General features: G+C 42.8%; 1 protein-coding gene across 3 annotated transcripts in view; it reads left to right on the top strand.

Annotated features, from left to right (window-relative positions):
- LOC135556370 (importin-13-like) overlaps positions 1-19690 on the top strand; it is a 53570-nt gene that overhangs the window by 13299 nt on the left and 20581 nt on the right. For all 3 annotated transcript variants that reach the window (XM_064989526.1, XM_064989527.1, XM_064989525.1), the window contains exons 2-5: positions 7270-7395; positions 7467-7610; positions 9772-9984; positions 10121-10374. In XM_064989526.1, the coding sequence (XP_064845598.1) occupies positions 7270-7395; positions 7467-7610; positions 9772-9984; positions 10121-10374 (737 nt within the window). The remainder of the gene's footprint in view (positions 1-7269; positions 7396-7466; positions 7611-9771; positions 9985-10120; positions 10375-19690) is intronic.

Below are 19690 nucleotides of genomic sequence, written 5' to 3' on the forward strand. Positions count from 1 at the left end.
AGTAAGTTGGTTTCTTCTCTCCTCATTTTCTTAGACAATTAAGGCAAGGGCTGTTTTCGACAGTTGTCTTGTACACCATAATTATTATTATTGTGTTTTGCTGCCGCTCGACTAAATAAATCTCGGTTGACCAACAGCCTATTGACCAAACAGTCGACTAAATGAGGTCCGCCTTAATATAATTTCATCCCTGGCATAACAAGTGCACAGGCCGGTAGGCTTTGCAAGTTCACTGTCACGCAGCATTGCCCGAGAGGAAAGACAGCTTCACGACAGGTAGGCATGCATACACCTTTACAGAAAACGGTTTGTCTCTACCTCAAATGGTTAAAAAAAATCCGAACTATACAAGCTACCTTTTTTCTTCCTGTGGATTTGATATAATTTCACAAACCATGTCGCTGGCCGTTTTTAAACTAATCCCCGGCCGATAATTATGGTTTGATAACAAACTAGGTTGTTCAGTCATGTTACCTATCTAGCTAACAATCTAGTAACTTGACAGCAGGACTAGGGAAATTTGATTGTCACTGGAAGAAAGGAAATGTGTCTGCTGATATTCTTTTAAAGGTAGGATTCATATAGGCCTAATGTAAGCCTAAACTATATCAAAAATCTATCTCTTTCTGGTGCTTCTTAAGTTCTGTTTCCCGCCTCATGTTTTAAATGTTGAGCAGTGTGTGTGTTTGTTGGAGAGAGTGGTGTGTGTTAGAGGGAGAGTGGTGTTTGTGTGTGTTAGAACTGAAGAGTAAAGGTTTTATACTGTTTTCCCCTTATTGCAACAGTGACATGCCAATCATTATCCATGTATATTCATTCCTCCTATTCATTCCAAATCACAGGTAGGCCTTTGCAAATATGTACAAATATGTACAAATATGCCATACTATGTAGTATTCTATTATAGTGAACAGTGTGAAGGTAAATTCAATGTGTTGAGTCGAAATGTGAAAATCAGAGACTTTTTTTGTGTAGAACATGCGCATAACGTTTAGAAAATGTGAAAAAGTGTTGGGGGGAAGGGGCAAACAGGATGCTAGGCCACTCCCCCGTGGTATCGCAATACCCGGCCTGGTATCGTATCGTTAGTAAAATGTTGGTATCTTGACAACCCGATATGTAACTGTATTGACCCCCCCAAAATTGAGCTCTTCAGCAAAAAATGTTGAATCCTTGGGATCTGGATATTTTTTTCTCAGTGGAGTAAAGTGAAAATACTTGAAAGTACTAATTAGGTTGTTTTTTGGGGTGCCTGTACTTTTTATATTTGACTACTTTTACTTTACTCCACTCCATTTCTAAAGACAATAATGTACTTTTACTCCTTACATTTTCCCTAACATCCAAAAGTACTCGTTACATTTTGAATGCTAATTAGGACAGGAAAATGGTCTAATTCACACAATTATCAAGAGAACATCTCTTGTCATCCCTACTGCCTCTGATCTGGCAGACTCACTAAACATTTGTAAATGTCTGAGTGCTGAACTGTGCCCCTGGCTATCCGTGAATAAATAAATAATAATTTGTCTGGTTTGCTTAATATATATATATATATATATATATATATATATGACATTTTAAATACTTTTGATACTTGACATTTAAAACCGTATACTTTTAGACTTTTACTCAAGTAGTATTTTACTAGGTGACTTACTTTGACCTAAGTAATTTAAGTTGTCTTTACTTTTACTCAAGTATGAAAATTGGGTACTTTTTTCACTACTGCTTTTTCTATTTTGTTGGCTGCTCTATGTACTTGTGGGAAACACTGGAGAGACTCGAGGCTATTTCAGACATGACTGATATGAGAGGTAGAGCACTTCCAGTTGACAGAATAAGGCATGGCGTCAGTTCTCTTTCCCTTATCGATTGTTTCTTATTTTAGTGCCTGGGGCTAGTACCTTATCTCATATCTGATGTCATCAATCTTCTCAATGGCAACCACATAATGATCATTCAGTGTGTGTGTGTGATGACAGGTTGTTTTATTGTTGCTGACGAGAGTGTGAACTGTCGTTGTTTTCTGTCTAAATTGGTAACATGGGATTAGTATTTGTTTTTTATGTCTCTGCGCAGACAGTCAACAACCACCCTCGCCCCTACAAACGACCCTACACACACATGCGCGCGCACACACACACAGTCCCTGCTTCATTCATCAAATCTCCTACTTCCTCTGCTTGTTTTTTAATCTACATTTCACATCATGAATATTAATATGAACAGTTATGATATAAGAGGACATGGATCTAATTAATAATGATGTTCAGTCAGTATCCTGTCCTTCAAGAAGAGTCTCTGGGCATGCCTCTCTGTCCCCTACGAGTACAGAAGTGAAAACAGAACACAGACGGTACATCATAGTAGCTTCAATGGATACCAAACTCAGATCTGTTGTGTGACTCATGCATATTAGCTTACTGAGCTAAAGCTTAGTCGCTAGATCTGGGAGTTACGAGTCTTCAGGTCTCAGTCAAGGATACACAACACAGTATACTGAACCTACTACATAAACATATAGGCTATCTGCACCCTCACAGTACCGGAGTTAGGAGCAGATTTACTATGTGGCCGGTTACACCTGCGCAATATTTGCATACTTCTCCCCAGAGGGAGTACCCAATGGAAGGCAAACTACTAGGACAAAACCGTGGTTAACAGACAACCTGCATGTGATGGGCTGATAAACATGAATCTGTCTATTTTATTACTCAGAAAATAGCGGGTGCTGTCTCTCTCACTATACTATTTTCTGGGACACTGTGGACTGACCGGCTATTCAATGCAACAACTGCCTACTTACGGAAGACAATTGGACTGAGCTGGGTACCCTAAGCAAACAAATCTCAGTGTTGCACAATTTGCTGGGGAAACCAGTACGTCTACCTACCTTCTCCTTTTCTACACCTCAGGCTGGATGTCATCCCGATATGGTGAGTATCACCGCCCTGTCAGCACTCTTTGACTGACTGGTCAGTGCTTCACCAGGGCCTCTTACCAGGGAAGTCTCCCCTGCCTGTGGAAAATGGGACAGGACCGACGCTTCTAGAGGACCTTGCAGATGCTACAGTCTCTGATCCCACAATGGAATCACATCTTGGGCTGTTGTGGTGACCACATTAATGCCAAAACAGCAGTCATGAGTCATGACAGCAGTAAAAGTCCATGTGACAGTTGAGTCATGGTAATCTCCTTTTATGTGGTCTGGACATGAGTCAGTAGTACCCAACTATCGAGCAACCATCAGGTCCCTAATGGCCTGGTGCTCAGCGCTCTTTTGTCCCTCTATGCAGGCCTGGGCAAAGGCTGGCCTGGGAGCCGTATGCGGCCCGTGACCTAATTCAATATGGCTCGCGGAATCAGGCTCAGATCACATAGAATTTGCCATAGTAAAGTTGTGAAAAATGTATTTGTTATTCAAATTAAAAGCCCAATGAATACTCGCATTTGTGTAATAATTTAACTCCCACCGCTTGTGGAAGATTTATTTTGAAGGCACGTATAAATAGCAACTGCAAGAGGACAGACCGTGGCTGACACACACACACACACGTCACAGTTACAAATGGTAGCTAGCTAGAAATCGCGGAATTTTATTTCTTCTCAAATATTTACAAGAAAAGGAAACTAGACTGATTTGTAGGGTGTTCCAGCAAGATGTATCGCCAGGTGTATGGTGTTTCCGCCGACACATTGTTGTAGTCGCTCTGGATAAGAGCGTCTGCTAAATGACTTAAATGTAAATGACTTAAATGTTATGGCTGGCTTCCCGGGTTAAGCGGGCATTGTGTCAAGAAGCAATGCGGCTTGGTTGGGTTGTGTTTCGGAGGACGCACAGCTCTCAACCTTAGCCTCTCCCGAGGCTGTACGGGAGTTGCAGCGATGAGATGACTGTAACTAGTAATTGGATACCACAATTATTTTTCTGCATTGCATTACTCATCAGGAAGTGTTCTGAAAATGAGCCATGTTGTGGATACAGTCACTAAAGTGGTAAACTTCATAAGAGCAAAATCTTTTAATCACCGGCAGTTTGTCTCCCTGTTAGAAGAGATATTCAGATCATGCAGATTTCCCCTACCACACAAACGTGAGATGGCTGAGTTTGGGGAAGGTGCTTAAAAGGGCGTGAGACCTGAAGTCGGAGATGGCTGAGTTTTTGCAAATCAAAGGAAAATATGTGGATTTCCCTCAACTGCAACATAAAGAATGTTTGTCTGATTTTGCCTTCACCGTGGACATCATGGCCCTAATGAATAAACTGAATTACCAACTGCAAGGGAAGGGCCTTTTTGCACATCAGATGTACAGCCGGGAGAAGTATACATCGCTGCTGCATGCTTTGAACGGTGTGTTTTCTCGTCGGTTTGAGTATTCTAAAGTGTTGGGAAATAACACTTTCACCTTCAATGTGGATAACGCTCCCACTGACCTGCAACTTGAGCTTATCGATCTTCAGTCTGATGCAGTGATTGGAGAACTATTCAAAACAATGTCACTGAGGTTCTATGCTTCTTTCGATTAACAACTTTCCAAAGATTAGGAGTCATGCTCAGAAGATGTTTGTACTGTTTGGGTCAACCTATGTATGTGAACAGACATTTTCAGTGATGAAATATAACAAGTCAAGACACAGTTCATCTCTTACTGACTCTCACCTCTCAGCAATCCTGCGCATAGCGATGTCAGAAACTATACCTGACTTCACTGCTCTAGACAATGCCAATCAGAGACTTCACTCCTCACATTGATTGAGTAGTTTAAATGTTATGTTGAGCCCTCTCTTTCTTGTTTTTTTTGTGCGTACCTGTTAAGATTTCTGTACTTTTCCCTCAGTGTAGTTCATTGCATGTTTAATAATGAAAATACCTACCAAAAAGAGAACATAGATGTGGTTTATTTCTGTGCATGTTAATTCAAGTAAAAGAAGTAGCATATCTGGATGTGATTTACAGTAGATATAATCCTGTAATATGATTCTGGCCTGTGATGTCAAATATATATTCTAATGTGGCCCCCCATGGAAAATAATTGCCCAGGCCTGCTCTAACCACTGACGTCAATGCAAATTAGATCGAAACTCACATCAAACACTTAAAAGCACAACACTGTTATGATGATAAAACTCGTCTCACTCAACAGTTTCCCGTGTGTATCAAAAATGGTCCACCACCCAAAGGACATCCAGCCAACTTGATACAACTTGGTGTATTTTGGGGTAATGTTACTGGACCCCAGGAAGAGGATCTGTAATGGGGATCCTTAATAAATACAAAATACAATACCAGGTGCTCCAACCTGGTCCACAGCTGCAGGTAGGGAGGTTGTTCAGCTCAGCAGTAGGCTGGCACATTCAGCCACAGCAGTTTCACTAGTTGCCCTGAACAGAAAGGATATCTGATCTCTGGTGGCTAATGAAACAATAGAGCTGTTAGTTGATTTGCATTTGGCTGACTGTAGTGAGATGGGTCTCACACCCCAGGTTTTGCTCAGTCTGGAGTGTGTCTCGGGGATGAGAAGTTACCTTAGATCACACAGTGGACAGAGGTAATGACCTGGTTTGAACTCTGGGAAATCATATTCTTGGAGGGAGACATTTCAGTAAAGACACCGCTCCTCAGTAAAAATCACTTTATTGGTCAATTGCACCCTTCGAAAGACACACATGCATACATATATACATACACTGCTCAAAAAAATAAAGGGAACACTAAAATAACACATCCTAGATCTGAATTAATGAAATATTATTTTTTTCTTTACATAGTTGAATGTGCTGACAACAAAATCACACACAAATGATCAATGGAAATCAGATTTATCAACCCATGGAGATCTGGATTTGGAGTCACACTCAAAATTAAAGTGGAAAACCACACTACAGGCTGATCCAACTTTGATGTAATGTCCTTAAAACAAGTCAAAATGAGGCTCAGTAGTGTGTGTTTCCTCCACGTGCCTGTATGACCTCCCTACAACGCCTGGGCATGCTCCTGATGAGGTGGCGGATTGTCTCCTGAGGGATCTCATCCCAGACCTGGACTAAAGCATCCGCCAACTCCTGGGCAGTCTGTGGTGCAACGTGGCGTTGGTGGATGGAGCGAGAAATGATGTCCCAGATGTGCTCAATTGGATTCCTGGGGAACCGGGCCAGTCCACATCAATGCCTTCCTCTTGCAGGAACTGCTGACTGAGGTCTAGCATTGTCTTGCATTAGGAGGAACCCAGGGCCAACCGCACCAGCATATGGTCTCACAAGTGGTCCGAGGATCTCATCTCGGTACCTAATGGCGTCAGGCTACCTCTGCTGGAGGGCTATGCAGCCCCCAAAGAAATGCCACCCCACACCATGACTGACCCACCGCCTAACCAGTCATGCTGGAGGATGTTGCAGGCAGCAGAACGTTCTCCACGGCGTCTCCAGACTGTCACATGCTCCGTGTGAACCTGCTTTCATCTGTGAAGAGCACAGGGCGCCAGTGGTGAATTTGCCAATCTTGGTGTTCTCTGGCAAATGCCAAACGTCCTGCACGGTGTTGGGCTGTAAGCACAACCCCCACCTGTGGACGTCGGGCCCTCATACCACCCTCATGGAGTCTGTTTCTGACCGTTTGAGCAGACACATGCACATTTGTGGCCTGCTGGAGGTAATTTTGCAGGGCTCTGGCAGTGCTCCTCCTGCTCCTCCTTGCACAAAGGCGGAGGTCGCGGTCCTGCTGCTGGGTTGTTGCCTTCCTACGGCCTCCACGTCTCCTGATGTACTGGCCTGTCTCCTGGTAGCGCCTCCATGCTATGGACACTACACTAACAGACACAGCAATCCTTCTTGTGTGTGTGTGTGTGTGTGTGTGAGAGACAGTTATAGCAGTGTTTCAATAAGGAACAACCGAGGACTGGAATATGATTCAGGCAGTGATCTCTACCATATGACACACACAACCTGAACCTATTCATACTGTGTGTGTGTCCACTCTAGGAGGTGATTTCAAAAGGAAACAAAGGGACCCTGCACAGACATGTCTTTCCATTAGACAATGTGTCAACCAGCCACCCACCACACTAGCTCTTGGTCAGGGCGCTAGGGTTGATCTACATACCAGCACTGGAGAGCCTCTTGATACTGACTGTCTCTATTGATGGTGTTCTTTAACAGCAGTCAGTCATACAAGAGTCTAGAAACAACGTTCCTGTTCTAAATGACATATAATTGCATTGCAAGAATTATACTGACTCTCCCTCCCATCTCTATCTTGCTATCTATAGGGGCTCCACCAGTTGTACTATGACCCTAACATTGAGAATAAGAACCTGGCCCAGAAGTGGTTGATGCAGGCTCAGGTCTCCCCTCAGGCCTGGCAGTTCTGCTGGGCTCTGCTCAGCCCTGACAAGGTATGAAATGCCCACATGCGCTCGCACACATGCAAATACACACACCTATACATAACCCTCTCTCTTCCTAGGTTCCTGAAATCCAGTACTTTGGGGCTAGTGCCCTCCACACTAAGATATCCCGCTACTGGTCTGATATCCCTTCTGACCAGTATGAGACCCTGAAGACTCAACTCTTCTCCCAGATCGCCTGCTTCTCCTCCGGATCCAAGATGGTGGGTAAATGGATGGACAGTTGGATTTATTAGATCAATAAAAATACTAGTGATGCACCGATATTATTATAATTTTGGCAAATACCGATATCAGATATTTTCCTTGCCAAATAACCCGATACCGAAAATCGATTATTTAACATTTTAGCGGTCTTTTAAGCATTCTAGTGCAGTTAAATATTTAAATCACACACGGACACAGCGGTCTAAGGCACTGCATCTCAGTGCAAGAGGCGTCACTACAGTCCCTGGTTCGAATCCAGGCTGTATCACATCCGGCTGTGATTGGGAGTCCCATAGGGGGGCGCACAATTGGCCCAGCGTTGGCCGGGGTAGGCCGTCATTGTAAATAAGAATTTGTTCTTAACTGACTTTCCGAGTTAAATAAAGCTTACACACCACACTGACCAAAAAGTAATTTTGTTGGCATTTACGTATGTCCCCATTACCAGTAAAACCTAATCAAAATCAATTTACTTTCACTTACTTGCTGTGCTGTTTCGTGGTTCGCTTGTATAGTCATTTCATTCTCAACCAGGGTTTCTATGGAACGCCGTTTGGGTCTTTGCGTGTCCAAAAAGATACACGTCAAATAAGCATGTTGACTAATCAGGTCCTGAATATGACTGCACGTCACATAATAAATTAACACGTTCATACATGTTTTACTCAGTTATTACACTATCACTCCGTATTTTGTATGTCACACCGATACATATGCTATGATGCTGGTATAGTTGTCTCGCGCACCTACAGTTCTGGTCATTAAAAAATCTAGCTAACTCATTGATGCAAACAATCTATTTCAGTAGCTATAGTAAGCTAGCTAACTATATAGCTAGTTGTCATCTACAATAACCCTAATTAACCCTAACTTATTTTAATAATGGTGGTCAACCAATCTATGTGAAGCTAGCCACGATAAGGATTAGCCAAGAATAGGAATCAACAAAAGACTAATTTGTCAATTTGACAAATATCTGAAATCACACTGGATGTGTATATATATATATATATATACACTGCTCAAAAAAATAAAGGGAACACTTAAACCACACAATGTAACTCCAAGTCAATCACACTTCTGTGAAATCAAACTGTCCACTTTGGAAGCAACACTGATTGACAATAAATTTCATTATAAGAGTTCTTATTTGAATAATGGTGGTCAACCAATCTATGTGAAGCTAGCCACGATAAGGATTAGCCAAAAATAGTAGACTTTGCAGTTAGCCTTCAAAATAAAAGTATGTCATTGACAGTGACGCAAATGAATACAACTAGTAGAGTTATGTCATAATTTAATAGATCATGCTTAATATGTTTATTGATGTTTATTGATGCGGGGCGGCAGGGTAGCCTAGTGGTTAGAGCGTTGGACTAGTAACCGGAAGGTTGCGAGTTCAAACTCCTGAGCTGACAAGGTACAAATCTGTCGTTCTGCCCCTGAACAGGCAGTTAACCCACTGTTCCTAAGCCGTCATTGAAAATAAGAATTTGTTCTTAACTGACTTTCCTGGTTAAATAAAGGTAAAATAAATAAAATGTGTATATTTTTTTATGACACCCAAAGGTCCAAACGGCGTTCGATAGTATGTTGTGAAGCTAATAGCAGTGATGCTATTACTGCATAACTCCGGTAGGGCAACATCTGAACAATAGCGCACTTGGTAACGTTAGTATGTACCGGTGCTCGACCAGTCGCGAAAGCCAACATCACCCACGACAGGGAACGGTTGATTGTCAAGAGCAATGAATTTCGCCTTTGAGTTGTCTCGCTGAAATTCTTACTCTTTCAAATGACTGCTCGACTTGTTGACTGCTCAATCCACACTGCAGACATTGTGGGCGAGGTTAGGAATGCTGTGTTGCATGTTTAGCTCTACATTTTACGTGGTGTCATTACGTCATGTACCTTATGTAGGTATGCATGTCAACTTTGACATTGGTTTTTCACATTGGCATTAAACTAGACATCGGGCCAATATCAACGGTGGCATTTTTAGCTAATATCGTCCGATTCTGATATGTTCACCGATATATATCCTACATCCCTAAAAAACACATATAACTGGCGGTAGCTACGTGCCTTAAAAACCATCAAGCATAAACACAATTGTAAAGTTGTTGACTTACAAGACGTTGTGTTCCTGTTTCCAAGGTGCTAACGCGTCTGTGTGTGGCGCTGGCCTCCTTGGCCTTGAACACCATGCCAGAGGTGTGGCCGGGCGCCGTGCCAGAAATGGTGCGTGTGTTCCAAGAGGAGGGAGGGGGGGTGGATGGCCGGGCCAGATGTCTGGCCCTGCTGGAGCTTCTGACCGTCCTGCCTGAAGAGTTCCAGACCAGCCGCCTGCCGCAGTACCGCAAGGGACAGGTGAGGGGGTGCTGGAGACTGAATAGTGCCAATGGGGACAACAAAAATGCAGAGGGGCACACCGATGCACACACAAAAGGACAAGTGGGGGCCGGGTTAGTATTTCCTGTAACCTTGTGTGTCTCTCTGTCTGTAGGTGCGAGGTGCTCTGGGTCGTGAGTGGGGGTCAGTGTGTCCACTGCTGCAGCAGCTGCTGCGTCAAGGGGACAGTCCCGGGGCAGTGAAGGCTCGTGTCCTGCGCTGTCTGTCCTCCTGGGTGCTGCTGGACGTCCCTCTCAGTGAGAGTGAAGGACTGGTGGAGGACTGTTTCACTGCTCTACCAGACCCCGAGCTGTTTGATACCGCCGTGGAGGCTATTGTCAACGCCATATCACAACCCGACTCCCAGAGGTGTGTCTGGGCCAGGGGGAGGTTGAGTGGGTGTGTGAGTGGGTGTGTCATCCAGAGTATGTGAGTGGAGCGGAGTGTGCCCAATGGGAATCTCGCCCCGCGCTCCAGTCAAAAGGCTGGAGCGTCGGCCTTCTCGCCTGCTCTAATTTCACTCCAGTAGCGCTCACTTCACGAGCTCAGGGCATGCCAGGCCCAGCATGCATTTGCATCTACTTGTGTTCTGCTATAGCCCCTTGCTTTAGCTACTGTCATGGCGTTAACTAAATATTTCCATAAAGAAACTGACCAAGCACACAGGTGCTAAATCAAGGTGAGTAAGAGAGGGAGTGTGGTGATGTAGTGTCCACAACTAAAGAATCATTGAATCTGAAAAGACATGTAGCCCGACTGCATGAAGGTGCACTTACTATGTGCACATGCTAGAAGAAAGGAACGAGGTGGGTAGATAACTGTCTCGTTTTTTCCCCATTTACCTGTACAATAGGCCATAATTGATTTTGGCCCAATAGACCTGGCATATTCCCACGTCCAAGGAGCTTTACGTTTTTATTGGGTTATTTTGCCTAAAAACGTTTAGGCCTACCTAAAACAAGAGAGAGAAAAAACAACTCTGCATCTCCCCAGCCTGGCAAAAGTGGCCAAAAGGGTGTTTAGAATTCCCAGTTGCTCTGCGAGTGTGGAGAGGATGTTCTTCGCTGCTGACTTGCTCTCCAGGCACCATCACATGAGCCTGAAGCCACAGACTGACCAAACTCATGTTTCAAAGGCACTGGGGTTATGTTTTGTTTAATTTGTATTTAATTCTAAGTAAATCACAGCAGATATGCGCATTTTATAGACTATAATGATTTTAATACAACAAAATGTTGTTTAAATGCTGAGCGCTTTATGTTCCTACCAGCCTATTGTGTCACACTCACAAATGCTTCACAATGTATTTATTTGTAGGCCTTGAAATAATTAAAACAATATAGCCTTACTTTTTGTTCATTCTTAGGCTCCTGACCTATTTAGTGTTTATATGATGTTTTAATATGTCATGTAGCCTTTTTTTTAAATGATCTGGGCTTCTTACATTCACCTTTTAATGTTTATTCAAATACTTTTCATTCAAATCCATGTTTGGTAGGTCCAGGAAGTCACACAAATAATTGTGTGTTGGTTAAATTGTGATTTTAATGAATGGAGTGAATTTGGAGCAGCAGTTTCTTTCCATTGTGAGCGTGGAGTGGTTTTTAGTGGAGGTGTTGGAAAGGACATGTAGTATCGAAGCAATGCGCAAGCTCCGCTCCATGAGCGATTGAGCGGGATTTCCAACCAAAGAGATGGGAAGGGAGCAAGAAAGACATCCAGGGAGAGATGACAGCCAAGAGGACGGTGCATGTATGGGAAGGGCATCTGAGAGAGGGTAGGGGAAATAGGGATGCAGAGAGAAATACAGGCAAGGGAGAGTTGACAGTTGAGGGGAGGATGAAAGGAAATAGGTTTACTGGGGGAGAGAATGGAGGGAGTACATGGAAAGTTGACTGCCAGGAAGGGAGGGGCATTTCTCGGCTGGCTGGTGTTGCCATGGTTACAAAGCTGGGGAGCGATGTCATCATGCTCCGATTGGCTCCGATGGCAGGCACCCAGTACCCCCTCCCGAGAGACGGGGAGGGAAAGAAAGATGAGCAAGGGAGGAAGAGGTGCAACATCTACCCGGCAGGTTGGAGCTATGATTACTCTGCTGACAGGCCTGTTCTCACACGCACAGCACACATTACTGCTCTCTTCAACTTCTCAAGTCTTTTCAACATGTTGTTTTTATTGATCTATAAGTAAGGCCAGTATGACTGTAGGAGGAATGAATATGAACCTCATATTTCAATTGTAGTGTCATCCAACCTGAGGCAGAAACACTCAACATTTGATGGTTGTGTACATTTTTGTGTCTGTTTGTGTTTGTCGTTCCTTCCTCTTTCCTTCACGTACAATGTTTCCCTTTCTCTCCCTTTCCTCTGTCATAACCCTTTTCACCCATTTTCCTCCTACTTAATTACTGGACAGGGGAAATTAGTTGCCTGGCAACAAGACCGGTGGACCAATAGCATCCTCCCAAATGACTTCACTGTAATGTGTTTAAACGGAGGGAAAGGGAGGAAAAGAGGGAGGTGAAATTAGGTGCTTTTAAAAGAAATCCACCCAAAACCACTCATTCCTTTTCGTTTACATTGTTAAATAACACTGAGAACAATATTTTTCATTTTAGCATTATAAAAAGGTTGGTAGCAACATGGGAAATCGTTGTGGAAATCTGTTGCTGCTCTTGTCGACAACAAAATCTACAGTGCATTTCTCCCTCGATGGGCTAGGTAGCTAGCTAGCAAGCAAACAGCTCCACACAATAATAACAAAGACATTATCAGCATGTAAAGTAGCTAGTTGGCTGTAAAATTGCCTAAACAAACTGCACTATCAATTTAGGAGTCTACAATATCAATATGTTCAACCTGCAGATCAATTTGCCTCAGAGTAGAGTCTGACATTCACAATGGCTGATATAATTTTGAGGGGAGAGCATGGGCAACGTTTTGTATGTCAATGGGCTGCACGGTGCATTCTGTGCGATTTTTGGGACAAGGAACGTTCTCCATCACGGAATGAAAGGGAGTCTATTGGGCACTAGCTCAGAAATCCAACATTAGCACGGATTTCATCAACGAGAAGTAAAATATTACTAATCTTTTCCCGATTGATGTATGGTGGAGTTAACTTGCTATCTGTAATATTGTATAGGTTTGGAATCATCAAATTTACATACTTTCGAGGAAAATAGGCACGTTTCTTGACAAAGTGCAATCGAAAAGGATTCTGACCTCCTTGACTGTTACCACATTTTGTTATGTTACAGCCTTATTCTAAAATGTATTAAATTGTTTTTCCCCCTCATCAATCTACACTGCGATTATAGCCTTGAGCCTTCTTTGGTATGACACTACAAGCTTAGCACACCTGGATTTGGGGAGTTTCTCCCATTCTTCTCTGCAGATTCTCTCAACCTCTGTCAGGTTGGATGGGGAGCATCGCTGCACAGCTATTTTCAGGTCTCTCCAGAGATGTTCGATCGGGTTCAAGTCTGGGCTCTGGCTGGGCCACTCAAGGACATTGAGACTTGTCCCGAAGCCAGTCCTGCGTTGTCTGGGCTGTGTGCTTAGGGTTGTTATGTTGGAAGGTGAACCTTCGCCCCAGTCGGAGGTCTTGAGCGCTCTGGAGCAGGATATCCCTGTACTTTGCTCCATTCTTCTTTCCCTCGATCCTGACTAGTCTCCCAGTCCCTGCCGCTGAAAAACATCCCCACAGCATGATGCTGCCACCACCATGCTTCACCATAAGGATGGTGCCAGGTTTCCATCAGATGTGACGCTTGGCATTCAGGCTAAAGAGTTCAATCTTGGTTTCATCAGACCAGAGAATCCTGTTTCTCATGGTCTGAGAGTCCTTTAGGTGCATTTTGGCAAACTCAAAGCAGGCTGTCATGTGCCTTTTACTGAGGAGTGGCTTCCATCTGGCCACTCTACCATAAAGGCCTGATTTGGTGGAGTGCTGCAGAGATGGTTGTCCTTCTGGAAGGTTCTCCCATCTCAGAGGAACTCTGGCACTCTGTCAATGACCATCGGGTTCTTGATCACATCCCTGACCAAGACCCTTCTCCCCCGATTGCTCAGTTTGGCCATGTGGCCAGCTTTAGTAAGAGTTTTGGTGGTTCCGAACTTCTTCCATTTAAGAATGATGGCGGCTACGGTGTTTTTGTGGACCTTCAAAGCTGCAGAAATGTTTTGGTACACGATCCTGTCTCGGAGCTCTACGGACAATTCCTTGGACCTCATGGCTTGGTTTTTGCTCAGACATGCACTGTCAACTATGGGACCTTACATAGATGTGTGTGCTTTTTCTCAATCATGTCCAATCAATTGAGTTTACCACAGGTGGACTCCAAGTTGTAGAAACATCTCAAGGATGATCAATGGAAACAGGTTGCACCTGAGCTCAATTTTCGAGTCTCATAGCAAAGGGCCTGAATACTTACAGTTGAAGTCGGAAGTTTACATACACCTTAGCCAAATACATTTAAACTCAGTTTTTCACATTTCACAATTTAATCCTTGTAAAAATTCCCTGTCTTAGGACTGTTAGGATCACCACTTTATTTTAAGAATGTGAAATGTCAGAATAATGATTTATTACAGCCTTTCATCACATTCCCAGTGGGTCAGAAGTTTACATACACTCAATTAGTATTTGGTAGCATTGCCTTTTAAATTGTTTAACTCGGGTCAGATGTTTTGGGTAGCCTTCCACAAGCTTCCCACAATAAGTTGGGTGAATTTTGGCCCATTCCTTCTGACAGAGCTGGTGTAACTGAGTCAGTTAACTAGGTCTCCTTGCTTGCACATGCTTTTTCAGTTCAGCCCACAATTTTTCTAGAAGTTTGAAGTCAGAGCTTTGTGATGGCCACTCCAATACCTTGACCTTGTTGTCCTTGCATGCTTAGGGGTCATTGTCCATTTGGAAGACCCATTTGCGACCAAGCTTTAACTTCCTGTCTGATGTCTTGAGTAGAGGTCGACCGACTGATTTTTCAACGCCGATACCGATTTATTGGAGTACCAAAAAATATGATACCGATTTTAATTGGCCGATTTAAATAAATAAATAAATCATAATAATAATGACAATTACTACAATACTGAATGAACACTAATTTTAACTTAATATAATACATCAATAAAATCAATTTAGCCTCAAATAAATAATGAAACATGTTCAATTTGGTTTAAATAATGCAAAAACAAAGTGTTGAAGTAAAAGTGCAATATGTGCCACGTAAAAAAGCTAACGTTTGAATTCCTTGCTCAGAACATGAGAACATATGAAAGTTGGTGGTTCCTTTTAACATGAGACTTCAATATTCCCAGGTAAGAGGTTTTAGGTTGTAGTTAATATAGTATTTATAGGACTATTTCTCTCTCTACCGTTTGTATTTCATATACCTTTGACTATTGGATGTTCTTATAGGCACTATAATATTGCCAGTGTAACGGTATAGCTTCCGTCCCTCTCCTCGCCCCTACCTGGGCTTGGACCATCGACACATCGACAACAGCCACACTCGAAGCAGCGTTACCCATCGCTCAACAAAAGCCGCAGCCCTTGCAAAGCAAGGGGAACAACGACTCCAAGTCTCAGAGCGAGTGATGACACTGATTTGAAACTCTGTTAGCGCTCATCCCGCTAACCAGCTAGCCATTTCACATTGGTTACACCAGCCTAATCTCGGGAGTTGATAGGCTTGATTGAAGGCATAAACAGCTCAATGCTTGAAGCACAATGAAGAGCTGCTGGCAAAACACACGAAAGTGCTGTTTGAATGAATGCTTACGAGCCTGCTGGTGCCGACCATAGAGCAGCCTGACTGATCAATCAAATATCAAATCATAGACTTAATTATAACATAATAACATACCGAAATACGAGCTTTAGGTCATTATGGTCGAATCCGGAAACTATCTTTCAGGGAAATACGGAACTGTTCCGTATTTTATCTAACGGGTGGCATCCATAAGTCTAAATATTCATAATGTCATAATTACTTAAAATTCTGGCAAATTAGTTTGGCCCAAACTGTTGCATATACCCCGACTTTGCGTGCAATGAACGCAAGAGAAGTGACACAATTTCACCTGGATAATATTGCCTGCTAACTTCTTGACGCTACCCATCCCTGTAGCGGAATCATTTTCGTCAGCAACCGCTGAATAGCATAGCACAACAGTCAAATAATATTACTAACAAATATTCATATTCATGAAATTACAAGTGCAATATTGCGAAACACAGCTTAGCCTTTTGTTAATCACCCTGTCATTTCAGATTTTGAAATTATGCTTTACAGCGAAAGCAATCCAAGCGTTTAAGTTTATCGATAGCCTAGCATAGCATTATGTACACTTAGCATCAGGACGCATGGTCACGAAAATCAGAAAAGCAATCAAATTAACCGTGTACCTTTGCTCTTCGGATGTTTTCACTGACGAGACTCCCAGTTAGACAGCAAATGTTCCTTTTGTTCCATAAAGATTATTTTTATACCCAAAATACCAACGTTTGTTTGTCGCGTTATGTTCAGAAATCCACAGGAAAGAGCGGTCACCACAACAAAGACGTATATTCCAAATAATATCTATAATGTCCACAGAAACATGTCAAACGTTTTTTATAATCAATCTTCAGGTTGTTTTTAAAATATATATTCGATAATATATCAACCGAGTGTGTAGCTTTTTCCATAACAGCGGGAGGAACAATGGTGGCTTTACTCAATTGCGCACAAACTCACTCTGAGAGCCCCCATCTCTCCACTTACGCAATGTGATCCTTCACGCTCATTTTTCAAAATAAAAGCCTGAAACTATGTCTAAAGACTGACACCTTAGGGAAGCCAGAGAAAAAGGAATCTGGTTGATATCCCTTTAAATGGAGACTAGACATTTCTATCCGAATCTGTCAATTATATGCATATTCTAGCATCTGGTCCTGAGAAATAGGCCGTTTACTTTGGGAACGTTATTTTTCCAAACATAAAAATAGTGCCCCCTTGCTTCAAGAGGCTAACCTGGATTTCTTTTAGCTAAATTTGCAGGTTTAAAAATATATACTTCTGTGTATTGATTTTAAGAATGGCATTGATGGTTAGGTACAGTCATGCAATGACTGTGCTTTTTTCGCAAATGTCTTTGTTAGGAAGAAATAGTCTTCACACAGTTTGCAATGAGCTAGGCAGCCCAAACTTCTGCATATACCCTGACTCTGTTGCAAGAGAAGTGACACGATTTTCCTAGTTAAAAGAAATTCATGTTAGCAGGCAATATTTACTAAATATGCAGTTTTAAAAATATATACTTGTGTATTGATTTTAAGAAAGGCATTGATGTTTATGGTTAGGTACATGTTGGAGCAACGACAGTCCTTTTTCGCGAATGCGCACCACATCGATTATATGCAACGCAGGGCACGCTAGATAAACTAGTAATATCATCAACCATGTGTAGTTAACTAGTGATTATGCTTGATTGTTTTTTTATAAGTTAAGTTTAATGCTAACTAGAAACTTACCTTGGCTTCTTACTGCATTCGCATAACAGCGTAATCAGGTGGTTAGAGCGTTGGACTAGTTAACCGTAAGGTTGCAAGATTGAATCACCGAGCCACTGGAATTGTGATACAGTGAATTATAAGTGAAATAATCTATCTGTAAACAATTGATGGAAAAATTACATGTGTCATGCATAAAGTAGATGTCCTAACTGACTTCCCAAAACTATAGATTGTCAACAAGAAATTTGTGGAGTGGTTAAAAAACAAGTTCTAATGACTCCAACCGAAGTGTTTGTAAACTTCTAACTTCAACTGTATGTAAATAAGGTATTTATTTTATTTATTTTTATCTAATTTGCAAACATTCTAAAATCCTGTTTTCATTTAGTCTTTATGGTATATTCTAAGTAGATAAGGGGGAAAATGTATTTAATCCATTTTAGAACAGCAGACTGGGATAAGGATTGATTGAATATGTCTGTAAACACACTAGCCAGCTGGTCTGCGCATGCTCTGAAGACGCGGCTGGGGATGCCGTCTGGGCCTGCAGCCTTGCGAGGGTTAACACGTTTAAATGTTTTACTCACCTCAGCTGCAGTGAAGGAGAGTCCGCAGGTTTTGGTAGCGGGCTGTGTCAGCGGCACTGTATTGTCCTCAAAGCGAGCAAAGAAGTTGTTTAGTGTGTCTGGGAGCAAGACATCCTGGTCCGCGACGGGGCTGGTTTTCTTTTTGTAATCTGTGATTGACTGTAGACCCTGCCACATACCTCTTGTGTTTGAACTATTGAGTTGCGACTCTACTTTGTCTCTATACTGACGCGTAGCTTGTTCGATTGCCTTGCGGAGAGAATAGCTACACTGTATTCGGCCATGTTTCCAGTCACCTTGCCCTGGTTAAAAGCAGTGGTTCGCGCTTTCAGTTTGGCGTGAATGCTGCCACCAATCCACGGTTTCTGGTTTGGGAATGTTTTAGGTGTTGCTGTGGGTACGGCATCGCCGATGCACTTGCTAATAAACTCGCTCACAGAATCAGCGTATTCATCAATGTTGTTTACCCCAGTCCTCAGCAGTCTAATCCCTGTACCTTTTGCAGAATATCAGTCTGTCCCTGACGTTTTTCCTGGAGAGAAGTGGCTTCTTTGCTGCCCTTCTTGACACCAGGCCATCCTACAAAAGTCTTCACCTCACTGTGTGTGCAGATGCACTCACACCTACCTGCTGCCATTCCTGAGCAAGCTCCGTACTACTGGTGGTGCCCCGATCCCGCAGCTGAGTCAGCTTTTGGAGACAGTCCTGGCTCTTGCTGGACTTTCTTGGGTGCCCTGAAGCAGCCTTCACAACAATTGAACCGCTCTCCTCAAAGTTTTTGATGATCCGATAAATGGTTGATTTAGGTGCAATCTTACTGGCAGCAATATCCTTGCCTGTGAAGCCCTTTTTGTGCAAAGCAATGATGTCAGCACTTGTTTCCTTGCAGGTTACCATGATAAACAAAGGAAGAACAATGATTCCAAGTGGAGGTTGACTGATTAATCGTAATGGCCGATTAATTAGTGCCGATTTTTCAAGTTTTCATAACAATTGGAAATAAGTATTTGGACACCGATTTGGACAATTTATTTTTATTTTTTTAAATATATATTGTGGCAAACCTCTTCAAGGTTAGGAGCGTTTGTCACAAACTAAGTGGCAAACTGTCACCAAATCACCCAAGAATGAGAGTTCTTTCGAACAGGACAGTACCTGTGTGTTTGTTTCTCCGTCCTGGTCCACCCAGGCCGTAGGCGAGGTCAAGGATAGCAGGGTTCGGTACACGAATCGGGTTCTCGGTAGGTCCAGGTCCAAACGCCAACAGGTAAGTCCAAAACAGTCCAGCTCATACACGGTAAATCCAGCCAATCTCTATTGTCTCTTTCTCTATTGTTCATAGATCCTTCCAGCACTCTCTTCTTCTCTTCCTGGTTTTTCTTGACCCTTTATCTGTGGGTTGGCTCCACCTTCTGAGGGTTCCCCTTGCTTCTGGGACTTGTAATTTTGGTGGTCGGCCATTTTGTGATCTGTAGTTCTGACAGGGGTGGCCATTTTAGTGATCGGGCAGAGCCCGTTTATTAGTTCTGCTCTCACATATCTGCCATTTACCACTCGACCCCCTTCTTTGCCACAATATTTTTAAACATTTTATT

Source organism: Oncorhynchus masou, chromosome 15, assembly GCF_036934945.1.
Source record: "Oncorhynchus masou masou isolate Uvic2021 chromosome 15, UVic_Omas_1.1, whole genome shotgun sequence".
Taxonomy (NCBI): domain Eukaryota; kingdom Metazoa; phylum Chordata; class Actinopteri; order Salmoniformes; family Salmonidae; genus Oncorhynchus; species Oncorhynchus masou.